The sequence below is a fragment of the Pseudopipra pipra genome, chromosome W, assembly GCF_036250125.1.
Source record: "Pseudopipra pipra isolate bDixPip1 chromosome W, bDixPip1.hap1, whole genome shotgun sequence".
Taxonomy (NCBI): Eukaryota; Metazoa; Chordata; class Aves; order Passeriformes; family Pipridae; genus Pseudopipra; species Pseudopipra pipra.
The window spans coordinates 9,744,158-9,758,606 of NC_087580.1; the positions used below are offsets into that span (position 1 = coordinate 9,744,158).

Genomic DNA, 14,449 nt, shown 5'->3' on the forward strand with positions numbered 1-14,449 from the left:
GACTCTGCTGAGACCTGGGCAGTTCAGCACCTCTATCATGGCTCAGAGGACACAACTCTCACCATGTTTGTTCATGGCATTAAATTGGGAGGAGCATTCCTTTGCCTTGGGATGCCATTCAGGGCACACCTGACAGGCAGGTGGACTGTCCAGTCAGGAAGTTCATAAGACAATTCAGGAGGGAAGGGAGCTCAGTGCTCTGCAGTCCAATGTCCAGCTCCAAGCAGGGCCAGCTCTGAGCTCACACCATGTGGCTCAGTAAATGTCAGCATCCACAGAGAGATTTTACACACAAACCAGGCCTCTACCTCCCCCCTCAAAAGTAAAAGAGATGAGGACTTTGACCAGCTCCTTGAAAACAAGCCTTGTTTTGCTCTACCTCCTGAAATTCCTGGGAATATCTACCTTGTCCAGAGGATGGGGTTCCTCCTGCAGGGCTGCTAGCACATGTCCAGGCCATGGGGTGCTTTGTGTTGTGCTTTAGGGATGGAACTGCCCATAGACTCTCCATATTATTGTTCCCATAGACTCTCCAAACCACATTGGAGAGGAGAATTGGAAGCACAGAAGGGGAAGATCACAGGTTGAGATAAGAACTGTTTACTGGAAACTGCAAGATGAGAAAAGGAACAGCAACAGCAACAATATTAATAACAGAGAGCACAAGATATATATGTATATATATATATATACATACACACACAAGCACAGGAATCACTTCCCCAGTCAATGCTGTCCCTCCGAGGTGTCTGTTAAGTTCATTTAGTCCATGACTGTGGGTTCTATCCACCCTGGATGTCTCCCAGGGCAGGGTTGGGGTGCTGTGGGTTGGTTTCAAGCTGCATCAGGAGCTCACAACTGGTGTATCTGGAGCAGTCCATCCTCGTTGTCCATGGGAGTTCTGGGATACAGTGGCAGTGTCATTCAGCAACCAGTATTATACAATTGAACATCGCAGACTGTTCTCACCCCAAACCAAATCCCCTTGAGGTACACACCGTGTTTCCCTGTCCCTCTGCGTCACCCAGCAAGTGCCCCCAGATCCTTGAGCAAAAACAATCCCACAGTTGAGTTTGCCTTTGTTTGAGGCAGGACTGATCCAAACTGTCTTCCCTCACATGTTCCTCACGTGCACCATGGGGACTTTATCCCCTCTGATGGTACAGGGAGGTTCTGATGGGCAGGGCCAGCTCAGTTGGTGGAGCCTCAGGTGTGAACTGACCAGGTAGCCTTGGCTAAATGGAGATCCCAATGTTTCAAGGTCCCACCACCCAATGCTTTCAAGGTGGTTTTGAATGGTGCATTGTTCTATTCAACTTTCCCAGTGGCTGGTGCATGATGGGGAATATGATACACCCACTCCATCCTGAGCTGTCTGGCCCAGGGGTCCATGAGGCTGTTTTTGAAATTCTCAATTCTTTCTAGGGGCCATGTTCCTACAGGACTCACTTTTCCAGGCCCAGGACCTTCTTCCAGGCAGTGGTGTGAGCACAGGGTGTGTGTCCAGCTGTCCAGGGCTTGTTCCCACCATTGTAAACACAGGGTATGATGTGATCCATCTGCCAGGCCTCCCCATATCTGTATTTCCACCATCATCCCCCATCCCACAGAGACTTTACCTGCTTGTCCTTCTTGTTCTCAGCACGTTTCACAGTCATGAATAACCCAGGACATGGTGTCTATGGTTAAATCCACCCCTCCATCATGAGCCAATGTTCCATCTCTTCCTGATGACCTGAGGCGTCCTGGGCCCACTGAGCCAGAAATAATTCATTCTAGTGTTGCCAGTCCAGATCCACCCGAGACACTTTAATCTTAGCATCTCAATCCACCTGTTGTCCCTACAACATATCAGGAACCGTCAGTGAAGAGAGCATGACGCTTTTCATTTTCTGGGAGCTGATAATATGGTGGGGCCTCCTCAGCATGTGGCTCCTCCTCTGATGATGATGATAGTCTGAAATTTTCACCTTTAGGCCAGTTTGTGACAACTTCCAAGATCCCTGAGTAACTGGGATTTCTGTGTGATCTTGCTGTGTGATCAGAGCCATCCACTGGCTCCATGTGGCATCATTGGCATGATGTGTGGAAGGGACTTTCCCTTTCAACATCCAGCCCAGCACTGGCAGTCGGGGTGCCAGGAAAAGCTGTGCTTCAGTGCTACTCACTTCTGAAGCAGCTCGAACCCCTTCAGAACCTGCCAGGATCTCTTCTTCCAGAGGGGGTGTAACAGGCCTTGGATCCTTCGTATCCCAAAACTCCAGAATCCTAGGGATCATCCGCGAGTCTCCCAAGGTACTTTCTGCCAGAGGCTCCAGGAAGGACCATTCTCCAGGGTCTCTGGAGCTGCTGGGGTTGGGGGCATTGAAGTCCAGCTTGCCTCCCTCTCCTCCTCCTCCTCACCATTGTCCCCACTGCACAGGGTACATTTCCCACTGGAAAAACAGGGATTTGGGGGCAAAAAGCCATTTTTTTTAATGGGGAATGTCCCTGGGGGTCATGGTTGCACCAGGGTGAGGCTGCTCTAGGGCAGCTGCTCTCTTACCTTGGAGCTTTCCTCCTCCTCCTCCCACTCCCCCTCCTTGCCATCATCCTCCCTGTGTAGGGCACATTCCCCAGAGAAAAAACAGTGAGCTGGGGGCAGAAAATTGCTTTTCTGAGGGGGAGCCTCCCTGGGGGTCCTGGTCATGCCAGGACATCCTTCCTCCTTCTCCTCTCTCTCCATGTCCTCCTCCTCCTCACTGCCCAGGGCACATTCCCCAGAGGAAACCCAGTGATTTTGGGGCACAAAACTGTTTTTCTGAGGGGGATTCTCCCCAGGGATCCCAGTCATGTCAGGACAGCCTTCGTCCCTGACCACCCCCTCCTCCTCCTCTTTCTCCTCACTGCTCAGGGCACATTCCCCAGAGAGAACTGGGGGCAGAAAGCTGCTGTTCTGAGGGGGAACCTCCCTGGGGATCCCCGTTGTGCCTCTCTCCCTCTCCCTGTCCTCCTCCTCCTCATCCCCACCACTCAGGGCACCCCTGAGCTTGGCCCAGAAGAGAGGCCGGGCGAGAGGCTCGCTGGGCCAGCGCAGGTGGGTGCGGCGCAGCAGCACACGGCGCATGCGGTGGAAGGCTGAGAGCTCAGCCTCAGGGATGTCCTCGAGGAAGACGAGCACAAGGACATCACGCAGCTCGTCGAAGAGACGGTAGCTGGCGAGCTGGATCTCCAGCGAGCACCACTCACTGCGCAAGTACCCGCGGCTCACCACGCATACCGTGCGCCGGCTGTTGTACACGGCATCCACAATGTTGTCCACAATGGCACGGCCAGGGCGGAAGTCGCGGTGGTGGAGGCAGAGCCGCAGGGCCCCGTGCTCCAGCTCGGGTACCAGCTCCTCCAGCACCCAGCGCTCGTCCACGGAGTTGTAGGACACGAAGGTGTCGTAGGTGTAGCGGCGCCGCTCCCGCCGCCAGCGCCCACGTGCCCATGCCCGCAGCAGGTACAGGTGGTAGCGCAGCCGCCAGTACCCACGGTGGTGCAGCAGCGGCAGCGCCAGCAGCAGCAGCACGGCCGGTGCTGTCCCTGCGAACAGGTATCGCCCCATGTCAAGGTAGCACACACGTGTGTCAAAGCTGTGCAGGTATGCTGGGGCCCCGCCCGCCTCGCCACAGGTGTAGTTGTACAGGTAGACCACCTGCACAGGTCCCTGTGCCAGCCAGGCCGGCAGCCAGACGTTGGCACAGCTGCAGCTCAGCGGGCACTTGCGCAGGTCTAGGTAGCGCAGGGCGGGCAGGCGTGTGGTAAGCGCTGTGTCCAGCCCGCGCAGCTCGTTCTTGGCCAGGCGCAGCTCCTCCAGTTGCGTCAGATTGCCAAAGACCTCGGGGCCGAGCCCACGCAGCCCCGCGCTCTCCAGGTCCAGACTGCGCAGGCGGCTCATGTTCTTGAAGATGCCAGCAGGCAGGGCACCCATCCCACCACTGCCGTCGGCCAGCGTCAGGTACCGTAGCTGCGCCAGGTCGTCGAAGGCATCGGCAGGCACAGCCGAGAGTGCGTTCTGTGACAGGTACAGCGAGCGCAGGGCACCCAAGCCCTGGAAGAAGTGATGTGGGACCACGCGCAGCCCGTACGGCTGCTGCGCCTGCAGCTTCAGGTCATAGAGCCGGTGCAGGTGGCGGAAGGGTGGTGGCTGCCGCGGGCGCCGGCTCAGGTAGCGCAGCGCGTTGGCGCGCAGATCCAGCACGCCCAGCGTGGTCTGCACTGGTCGGAACGCCGCCTCGCTCACCTCCAGCAGCCGGTTGCGGTCCAGGTAGAGCCGGCACAGCTGGGGCAGCCCCTGGAGCGCGGCGGCCGCCAAGTGTCGCAGGTTGTTGCCACCCAGGTCAAGGGTCTGCAGGCGGTTGAGCCCCCTGAAGGCGCCGGGGAAGAGCACAGCCACGCGGTTGTTGCGCAGGTTGAGATCACGCAGCCGGTGCAGGTCGGCAAAGGAGCCAGGCAGGAGGTCGGTGAGCAGGTTGTTGTCGAGTCGCAGGTGCCGCAGGTCGTGGAGTCCCCACAGCGCCGCACGGTCCAGCCGCGCCAGCCCGTTCACATCCAGCCGCAGTCGCCGCAGTGCCGGAGTGTTGGCGAAGGCACGGGGACCGACCACCAGGATGCGGTTGAAGCGCAGGGACACGTTGTGGAGCCGCCGCAGCACTGGGGCCCTGTGGCACGACGGCAGCCACCGCAGTAGGTTGTGCTCGGCCACCAGCTCACCCAGCGCTGCGCGCTGTGCCAGGCCCAGCAGCTGCTCCACGCAGCCCAAACTCTGCAGCCGGTTGCCAGATATGTCCAGGGCACCCAGCACCGGGCAGTCAGCCAATGCATTGGCAGGCATCGCTGCCAGCCCCGTGTGCCGCAGCTGCAGCCGCCGCAGCCACGGCCCCACAAGGTGCTGGCACAGCTCGGTCAAGCCCCCCGCGCCCACCTGCAGGCCTGACACGTCCACGCAGCGCGGGGGTACCACCCTCAGCAGCCGTGCCACGTCCAGTGGGTTCCCAGCCAGGTGCAGCCGTGTCAGGTTGTGCAGGCGCAGCCGGCCGAGGGGCGCTGGGTCTGAGATGTTGTTGTAGGACAGGTCGAGCACCCGCAGCCCCTCGGGCAGCACCTCTGGGGCCGCCCCTGACAGAGTCCCCAGGGAGTTGTTGCAGAGCAGCAGGACCCTCAGTGCAGGTGGCAGCCCCGGTGCCAGTGCTGACAGGGTGTTGCCACACAGGTCAAGCAGATCCAGGCGGGGAAGGTGCCCCACAGCCATGGCCACGGGGCCCAGGGCACTCAACCGGCCCCCCCGCAGCCGCAGTGTGGCCAGTACGGGCAGCGCCCGCAGGGCCCCCGGGGCCACAGCGAGCAGTGGGTTGTGGTCCAGCCGCAGCGTGCTTAGGTTGCCCAGCCCGGTGAAGACCCCCATGGGCAGCACTGACAGGTGGTTGTGGGCCAGGTCCAGCTGGACCAGTGCCAGCAGCCCCCGGAAAGCCCCCCGGGCTAGCAACTCCAGCCGGTTGTGGGTCAGGTCGAGGGTGCGGAGCCGCGGGAGGTGGGCAAAGGCGTCAGGGGGCACCTGGTGCAGGGTGTTGACCGAGAGGTTGAGGGAGGTGGTGTTGGGCGGGAGGTCAGCCACGGCAGCCCCCACGGTGGTCAGGAAGCGCTGGACGCAGCGGAACAGCCCTGGGTCCCACGGAGCCTGGATGCAGTTGCGGAAGCCGTAGGGAGAGACGCCCGTGGGCACTGTCACCAGTGTCACCAGTGTCACCAGCAGTGGGGCGTACATCCTGCCCTGTCCTGGGGGGATCCTGAGAGGCAGGAGAGGGGGAGAGAGAGGAGTGAGGAATGTCTTCAGCAACCCAGGGACCCCCTTTAAAGCCCAGGGACCTCCCTTGGGGCTCAGGGACTCTCCCATATACCAACACCAGAGAATCCCCCTTACACTTTAGGGACCCCCCTCAGGGCTCAGGGCCTCTCCCACACACCACTCCAGGGACCCCCCCTCACAGACTCCAGGGAGCCCCCCAAACACCCTGGGACCGCCCCCCCAGCACCCCAGGGACCCCTCATCCACACTCTAGGGACCCCCCTCTCCCCCAGTCCCCAGGGATTTTGGGGGCCCCCATCTCCCCCCCAGCGGGATCCCACCGTGCTGCTGCCTCAGCCTCAAGCGATTTTGGGGCAGAAAAGGGAAGTTTTAGGTATTGTTTTGTGTCACTGCTTCCCTCTCCCCCACCCCCCTGGTGACGTGACTGGAGGCAGCCCCTGCCCAGATGGATTTGGGTGTCCCCAAAGAGGCTGGGGGGAAGCACAGCTGGGTCACCCCCCCCCTGGAGGGGTCCCTGGGACCCACAGTCCCGTGCCCTTCTCCCCCCCTTAATTCCTGCTCCCCCCGCCTGCTCTTGGTTCCTCTTCCCCCACCCCCCCCCAAACCGACCCACCTAGTTTTGGTTCCTCGGGGGAAGTACTGAGTTATACCGATCTCCAGTGGGCTGTACTGGGTTGTACTGGTGAATTTGGGTAGCTGGGGGGGCTATGGAGGGGCTCAGAGGGGCTGCAGGGACTGGTGTACATCAGGGTCTGTGGGCATATTGGGATCTGGAGGGTTATAGGGGCCTGGGGGGACCCTGGGGGGCTGCAGGGATTGGGGTGTGTCAGAGTCTGGGATACTGGGTTCTGGGGGGGTTATAAGGGTGCTGGGGGGCATTGGATGGGGGGGTGTATTGCAGTCTGGGGGGGTTACGGAGGTCTAGGGGGGCTATTGGGGTCTGGGGTGTCTCTTAGGCTACAGACATTGGGGTGCATTGGGGTCTGGGGGTTCAGGGATCTGGAAATGCGGGGGGGGCCCTGGGGTTTCAGTAGGGATCCCTGAGGTGTGTTTAGGGGTCCCTGGTCCCCACCCTGTGATGGGGATCCCGGAGGTGCAAGGGGGGGTTCCTGGGGTGCCAGGTGTGTCCCTGGGGTGCTTTTAGGGGTCGCTGAGGTTTGAGGGTCTTGTTTCCAAGCCTATGCCCCACCCCCTGAAGAACTGACCCTGCCCATAAAGTGAACCCCTAAGCCCCACCCCCACAACCCCTCCCCCTACACAGCCCCCACCACTATAAAAGGAACCCCTTTAACACTGAGACACTCCTGTCCCCGCACCCCCCCACCAGTGTCCCCCATCCCAATCTCTCCAGAGCCCCCATGGTGGCACCTGCCCCCCCCAGGTCCCCCCTCCCCAAGTGTTCCCCATCCCAATCTCCCCAGAGCCCTCCCCCTTCCACCCCCCATTTCTTTCCCTTTATCCGGCAGCACTTGGAGGGTCACAGACATTTATTGGGGTGTAGCAGACCTGGGGGGATTCCCAAAGTGGGGGGTCATGGACAGGGGTCTCCAATAATCTGAGGGGTGCTAGAGTCAAGAAGGGGACCCCACCCTGGGCTGGGACCCTGGGAGGGTTGGTTGGGATCCCGGGGTGGGGGTCCCATGGGGGGGCTGGGGAGGGGTCCCAGGGTGAGGGGTCTGTGTGGGGGATACCAAACAAGACTGGGGCATCAGGATTGGGGTGTCATGTCCCATGGGGACGACCCTTGGAGAGGGGGCTCTGGGCTGCAAGATCCCCTGGGGGTGGGTCCTGGGGGTATACTCAGGGGGATCCCAGTGTGGGAGGCCCCCATGGGGTGGTGCAGTGTCTCAGCACAATGGTCCCATAGGAGCCCCCAGTAAGATCAGGGGTGTGAAGCTCTCTCCCCCCCCAGGCTGGGGTTGCTGAGGGGTGGGTACCAGTGCAGGGTGGGGGTCCCCATTCAGATGCCCCCCCACTCGGGCCCTCGCAGGCGCCGAACCAGCTGCAGGTCCTTGGGGAACAGGGTGACCCTGCGGGCGTGCAGCGAGCACAGGTACGCATCTTCCAGCAGTCTCACGATGAAGGCCTCTGCTGCCTGCACCCCAGAAAAATCAGGGGGAGCCCCCAACCCCCCCCCGATTTCCCTCAGCCATCCCCAGGAGGCAGCAACCCCCAAAACCCCCAGACACCCTCTCCAAACCCACCCACAGGGGACTGGGGGAAATGAAACACCCTGTGGCCCTAAATGGGTGAGGGGTCCCCTTGTGCCCTGACAGTCCCCCCCCCCAGCACCCATAGGTTCTAAACATCCATGGTCCCCTACCCCAGAACCCATAGAACCCCCTCAGCCCCCCTGAGACCCCCTCACATCCATGGAGACCCTCTCAGACTCTCCCCCTCAGCTCCCATGAGACCCCCCTCACCAAACGTTTCAGCTCCCACAGGCCCCATCCAGCCCCCCTCAGCACCCAGAGACGTTCCTGGACCCCTCAGCCCCCAAGGACCCTCTAGTACCCATAGGACCCTCCCACCTTCATGGGAACCCCCTAGCACCCATGGGACCCCTTCAGACCCTCTGGGACCCCCCACCCAGTACCCCCAGGTCTCCCACAAGCCACCAGAGGACCCCCCCCAGCCCCCCGGGCCCCCCCACCTCCTGCAGGGCCAGCAGGGCCAGGCGCTGCCAGCGATAATCGACCCCCCGGGTGAAAAGCAGGCACAGCTCCCGCACCTGAGACAGGGGGGGACACGGGGACAGCTCAGGGGACACAGGGACATAGGGGCAACATAGGGACAGCAGGGGACACGGGGAGTAGGGGGACAGTGGGACAACATGAGGGGGATATGGGGACACCTTGGGCTGGGGCTACCACCCTGGGGACATCCTGGGACTCCCTGGTTGTCACCCTGGACACACTCGGGGGACACCCCAGGGACAGGGACGTTCTGGGGATATCTTGGGGATGCCCTGGGGAGTGAGGTAATGGGGACATCATGAGGGGGACACCCTGGGGATACCCCAGGCACAGGAACATGGGGACACCACCCTGAGGACATCCCAGGAGGGGGATCGGGGTACACAGTGACACTTTGGGGGGGTCCCAGTGTGGATCTGGGGGGTCTCAGAGGGAGTTTGAGTAGGTCACAGGGCAGGTTGGAGGGTTCTAGGTTGGATTTGGGGGGACCCCAAGGGGAATTTGGGTTGGATTTGAAGGGATCCTGGGGATTGTTTGAGGGGTCCCGGGGGTTCTTGAGGGGGGCCCAGGGAGGATTTGGGCTGTCAGGAGATTTGAGGGTGGACTTAGGGGTCTCAGGGAGTGCTTGGGGAGTCCCAGGGTGGATTTGGGAGGTTCTGAGAGGGGCTGGAGGGTCCCAGCAAGGTCCCTGGGGAGTTTGGGGGGGTTCTGAGGGGGACTTGGGGGTCCTAGAGGTTGGTTTGGGGGTCCCAGGGTGGTGTTGGGCTTTTGGGGTCGGTTTTTTGCAGTCTCACCAGGTGGGCAAAGGGGCCAGGCTGCTGCAGCAGCAGGCAGGTGCCCATGGGTGGGTTTAGAGGTCCCAGGGTGTGTTTGGGGGTCAGTTTGGGGGTCCCAGGGTGGGTGTTGGGGTTTGGGGGGTTCCCAGGGGTTGCTTTTGGGTCTCACCAGCCGTGAGAAGGGCCAGGCCGCAGCAGCAGGCAGGTGCCCAGGGGTGGGTTTGGAGGTCCCAGGGTGTGTTTGGGGGTCAGTCTGGGGGTCCCAGGGTGGGTGTTGGGGTTTGGGAGGTTCCCAGGGGTTGGTTTGGGGTCTCACCAGCCGTGAGAAGGGCAGAGGCCGCAGCAGCAGGCGGGTGCTGCTCTGGTAGCGGCGGATTTCCTGCAGTGCCCGCTGGCCTGGGCGGAACCCTAGAGGGGGACAAAGGGAGGTATGGGGGCTATAGGGAATCTATAGGAGATCTATAGAGCCTGGGAGGCACAGGAGGGGTATAGGGGACTTTAGGGGATCTATAGGGCCTGGGGAGACACAGGAGGCTACAGGGAATCTATGGGGGGCTGCAGGGGTGAGAGGGACAGTGGGGAGCTATGGGGGAGTACAGGGGGCTATGAGGGGTATAAGGGATTTCTATAGGGCCTGGGTGGACATGGGGGTACGAGGGATCTATAGGGCGCTACAGGGGATGGCTGGTATGGGGAGGCTATAGGGGATCTATGGGGGGCTTTAGGGGACAGCAAGTATGGGGGGCTATAGGGGACAGCAAGTATGGGGGGCTATAGGGAATTTATGGGGGTCTGTAGGAACAGGGGATATGGGGGCTATAGGAGGTCCATATGGAGTCCATAGGGGGTATGGTGGGCTCTAGGGGGGTTTATAGGGGTGTCCATAGGGGTATCCCCCCTATGGGGGGTACTCACTCCGTACTCACTCCGTACCCGCCGGCGCGGGGGGGGCGATGGCGGGGCTGGAGGGGGGCGACGCCGCCGGGGGGTGGGCTTGGGGCGGGGCATGGCGAGGCCGCACCCACCGTGGGCTCGGTGCGGGGTCCGGGAGTCAGGGAGACGCTGGAGAGGACCCGGGGGGACCGGGGAGGGAGGTCAGGGCAGGTCCAGGCAGCCGGTGAAACCCCCCCTCGCCCTTCCCGGGTGTGCTTCCCCCCTGTTCACCGCCGTGACGTCACTCCCGGACTCCTCCGAACTCCCCCGTACCCGCCGCCGTTCAAACCTCCCGCCGCTCTGCGCCGCTCTAACGTCACTTCCGTCCGCACCGCCCCTGCCAATCGCGGCCCGCAACCGCTCCGCCCCGCCCGGAGGCCGCGACTCGATGGTGCAGCGGCGGCCGCGGAGTCGTTAGCATAAATCTACAGTGGCCACGCCCCGCGGCACTCAGCGCGGCGGCGATCCTGCTATGGTCCCCATATGGTCTCGGTGTGATCCCTGTCGCTCCCAGATTGATTCCAGTCACCCCCAATATGATCCTAGTGATTTCCAGTCACTCCCAGTGTAAGTCCAGTATGACCCCAGTCACTCCCAATACAATCCCAGTATGATTTCAGTCACTCCCAGTATGATCCCAGTCACACCCACAATGGTTCCAGTCAATTCCTATCCCTACCAGAATGTTACCGCTGTGATCCCAGTCACTCTCGGAATGATCCCAGTTTGATCCCAGTAACCCCAATATGATCCTAGCGACTTCCAGTCAGTCCCAGTGTGAGTCCAGTATGATCCCAGCTGATCCCAGTCACAATTACAGTGGTCCCAGTCAATTCCTGTCCCTACTAGAATGATCCCAATATGATCTCAGTCACTCCCAGTATGATCCCCATCAGACCAAGTCAGTCCCAGTATGGTAGCAGTTGCCCCCAGTGTGGTTCCAGACACTCCCAGTATGAACCTAGCATGGTTTCAGTTGCTCTCACTATGATCCTAGTTGCTCCAGTTGTGGTCCCAGTACATCCAGTATGGTTCCAGTATCTTCCAGTTGATCCCAGTTGCTCCCAGTGTGTCCCTTTTGGGCTCCCAGCATGGGCCCAGGAGCTCCCAGTGCCTGCCAGTGCCTGGCAGGAAAGGGACCATGGAAAGAGATCTGAAGCAGTGCCTTTGGGACTGACCCCATGGAATGTGGACTTGGAGCAGTTCCTTTGGGACTGTGGAATGTGGACCTGGAACAGTTCCTTCGGGACTGACCCCATGGAATGTGGACCTGGGCCTCTTCCTCCCCCCACAGCAGCAATTGCAGTTTTAATTGAAGTTTTAATTAAAGGCTGAACTGTTCCTGGAGCTGTGATGGGATGGCTTTCCCTCCATCATCATCATCATCGCTGCGATGCCTGGGGCCCCTTGGGCATTAGGGGAGGGAATTTGGGGGCTGTTTGGGGGGCACTCAGGGACAACCCTGTCTCTAACGGGGCCGCATGACAGGAGTTGTAGTCCAGGAAGTGAAGTGACTCAGCCAAAGGCACCACCCCAACCATGCATTCTCGGGTGCTGATTGGTTGGCGGTGTTGATGGGCGGGCGCAGCAGCCAATGGGAGGTGGCAGTTTGGAGGGAGCGGGGGGGGGAGGGAGGGTGTTCTGTGGGCTCCGGGGGCAATTTGGGGCACCCCTCATTCACCCCTCCCCCAGGGGTGGGGGCGTTCTGGTGTCCCCCCACCCCATGTTGGCCGTGAAGGTGAAGGTGGAGGAGCCAGGTGAGGCCCTTCCCCCGATAAACCCCCTGGGCCCCCAAGCCCATCCTGGGCTCCCCAAAACACCCCACGGCCAGTTACAGCCCCCTGCTAATGCCCCAGGGACCCTCAAACCCCCTTCAGATCCTCCCCCAACACCCTCAGAATCCCTCCCCAAAAAACTCCTTCATGACCAGACTCCCAGAACCCCACCCCAAACACCCTCATAGGCCCCCCAGACCCCTAACAGCGCCTGAGCCAACACTCTTGGGGCATCTGGAGTGACCCCAAAGATGGGGGAGGGGATTTTGGGGTCCGTGCAGCTGCAGCTTTGGGGTTTCATTGCTTTATTGGTCCCCCCCAGGTTGGGGGGGGTACCTGGTGGGCTCCAGGAGGGTCTCAACAGTCCTGGGGGGGAAAGGGGAGAGCAAAGGGGGTCAGGGGGATGTGGGGAAGGGGTAGGGGCAGGAGGACCCCCCCCAAAATCGGAGGGGGGGCTGGGGGGGGCATACCAGAGCTGTTCCCGTAGGGCCCGGCGGTGGCACCGCAGCAGCCGCAGGACAGGGTCCTGGGGACAAACTGGGGGGGCTGGAGGTCATGGGGGGCCCACCCCACTGTACCCCCCCACGCCCTGTAAGGGGTGCCCCAGCCCCACAATTGCCCCCCAGACCCATAAGTGACCCCCCAACCCCCCAAGTGCCTCTCAATCCACAAGTGCCCCCGCTCAGCCCCACAGTTCACCCACACAGCCCCACAAGTGCCCCCCTGGCCCTGTAACTGATCCCTCTGAGCCCCACAATTGCCCCCCAGCCCCACAAGTGACCCCCCAGCCCCACAATTCCCTCCCCAGCCCTACAAGTGAACCCTCAGCCCCACAATTACCCCTCTGGTCCCCCAAGTGCTCCCCCAGATCCCCCAATTCCTCCTCAGTCCCCCAATTCCCCTCACCCAGTGCCTGCCGTGAGGGTGCCCCCTGCTGGGAATCCTGGACGTCGCTCCTGATTGGCAGCAGAGCATCCTGAGGATCACGTGACACCCAACATGGCGCCCCCCACAGGGCTCCAGTGGCATCACGTGACCGCAGGTATGGTTGCCACTGCAAGGACTCCTGGGAGTCGGGCCGGGACGAGGTCGCCCCCTGGCGGTGGGAGGTGCAGAAGCGGCCCCTGATTGGGGTCTCGGAGGGCTCACGTGCCTCCCACTGCGTCGCCCCGCCCGCTGGGCACGTGTCCAGCGCAAGCTCCTCCCCACGGCGCCGCTTCAGACGCCACTGGATGAGGAGGTCGTCGGGGACGGGGCCTACAGAGGCGGGGCCTGCGGGGGCGGAGCTGAGCGGAGGTTCCGCCCCCTGTGGCCCACGGGGGCGGGGCCTGAGCAGGACCTGGCTGGGGGGGGAAGGGCAGGTTGGGACCCTTCAAATACCGACCCCCCCCTATCGCCCTCCCCGCGAGGGGTTTGGGGACCCCGGGGGCATTTGAGGGGTTGTGAGGTCGGGGGGAAGTACTTGGGGTCGGGGGGGGCAGTTGGGCGTCCCCAAGGGGCTCTTGGGAGGGCAGAGCAGGGAACTGAGGGGGACCCTGGGAGGTCCGGGAGTCGCTTGGCGGCTGCGCCGCTCCCCCACCTCCTTCGCACCAGTCGCTCCGCTCGCTGCTCCAGGCCGAGTCCCTGGGGGGAAGCCGTGGAAGGTGACGCGGGAACCCCCAAAATTTCCCCCCGGACCCCCCAAAATCCCCCCCGGTCCCCGGGGTCCCCTCAGCCCTCACCCGCTCCATGGCCCGCGCTCCGCCAGGCCCCTCCCCAACGGCCCTTTCTCGGGCGCTGATTGGTTGCAAGAGATGACGGGCGGGCGCTGCGGGCAATGGGAGGCCGGAGAAGGGAAAGGGGGGGGCGGGAGAGGTTTGGGGGTCCCTGAGGGGGTTTGGGGCTCCCAGAGAGGATTTAGGGGGCTCCCGAGGGGCTTTGAGGCTCCCAGAGAGGATTTGGGGGGCTTCTGAGGGCATTTGGGGCTCCCAGAGAGGATTTGGGGGGCTCCTGAGGGCATTTGGGGCACCCAGAGAGGATTTGGGGGGGTCCCTAAGCGGCTTTGGGACTCCCAGAGAGGATTTGGGGGGCTCCTGAGGGCGTTTGGGGCTCCCACAGAGGATTTGGGGGTCCCTGAGCGGCTTTGGGGCTCCCACTGAGGATTTGTGCCTCTCTGCCTCCCCCAGTCCCCAACAGGGACCCCCCAAATCTCCTCTAGAAACCCCAAACCCTCCCAAGGACCCCCAAAACCTCCGTGCCCGGTTCCCCTTGGACCCCCAGACCCCTCCAGGGGAACCGTAAAACTCTCCCAGAGACCTCCAGGGACCCTGTGGGTTTGGGGTTCCCGGAGAAGATTTGGGGGGTTCAGGGGGCCTAGGGGTTCCTCGGGGTCTCTGGGGGGTCTCCGGGTGGTTTGGGGGGGTCTCCGGGTGGTTTGGGGGGTCTCTGGGTGGTTTGGGT

General features: G+C 61.9%; 3 protein-coding genes across 4 annotated transcripts; all 3 read right to left on the minus strand.

Moving 5' to 3' along the window:
* Positions 1-584: 584 nt before the first annotated feature.
* LOC135406003 (toll-like receptor 13) lies at positions 585-5,813 on the minus strand. The gene has a single exon (XM_064640513.1). It carries the CDS (start codon positions 5,786-5,788, stop codon positions 2,525-2,527), a length of 3,264 nt encoding a protein of 1,087 aa, XP_064496583.1. The 5' UTR covers positions 5,789-5,813; the 3' UTR covers positions 585-2,524.
* A 1,486-nt stretch (positions 5,814-7,299) lies between these two features.
* Positions 7,300-10,556, minus strand: LOC135406103 (histone H3-like centromeric protein A). The gene is made up of 4 exons (XM_064640655.1): positions 10,229-10,556; positions 9,619-9,710; positions 8,484-8,561; positions 7,300-7,925 (listed from the first exon to the last, which is right to left on the minus strand). Exons 1-4 carry the CDS (start codon positions 10,308-10,310, stop codon positions 7,791-7,793), a joined length of 387 nt encoding a protein of 128 aa, XP_064496725.1. The 5' UTR covers positions 10,311-10,556; the 3' UTR covers positions 7,300-7,790.
* A 1,559-nt stretch (positions 10,557-12,115) lies between these two features.
* LOC135406072 (uncharacterized) lies at positions 12,116-13,776 on the minus strand. 2 transcript variants are annotated; one of them, XM_064640626.1, is made up of 5 exons: positions 13,732-13,776; positions 13,590-13,633; positions 12,917-13,353; positions 12,481-12,582; positions 12,116-12,376 (listed from the first exon to the last, which is right to left on the minus strand). In XM_064640626.1, the coding sequence occupies exons 1-5, from the start codon at positions 13,738-13,740 to the stop codon at positions 12,156-12,158; spliced, it is 813 nt and encodes a 270-aa protein (XP_064496696.1). In that variant the 5' UTR covers positions 13,741-13,776; the 3' UTR covers positions 12,116-12,155. The 2 variants fall into 2 exon arrangements, with proteins under 2 accessions (XP_064496696.1, XP_064496697.1); XM_064640627.1 differs by having other exon boundaries at positions 12,299-12,376; positions 12,481-12,547.
* Positions 13,777-14,449: the final 673 nt, after the last annotated feature.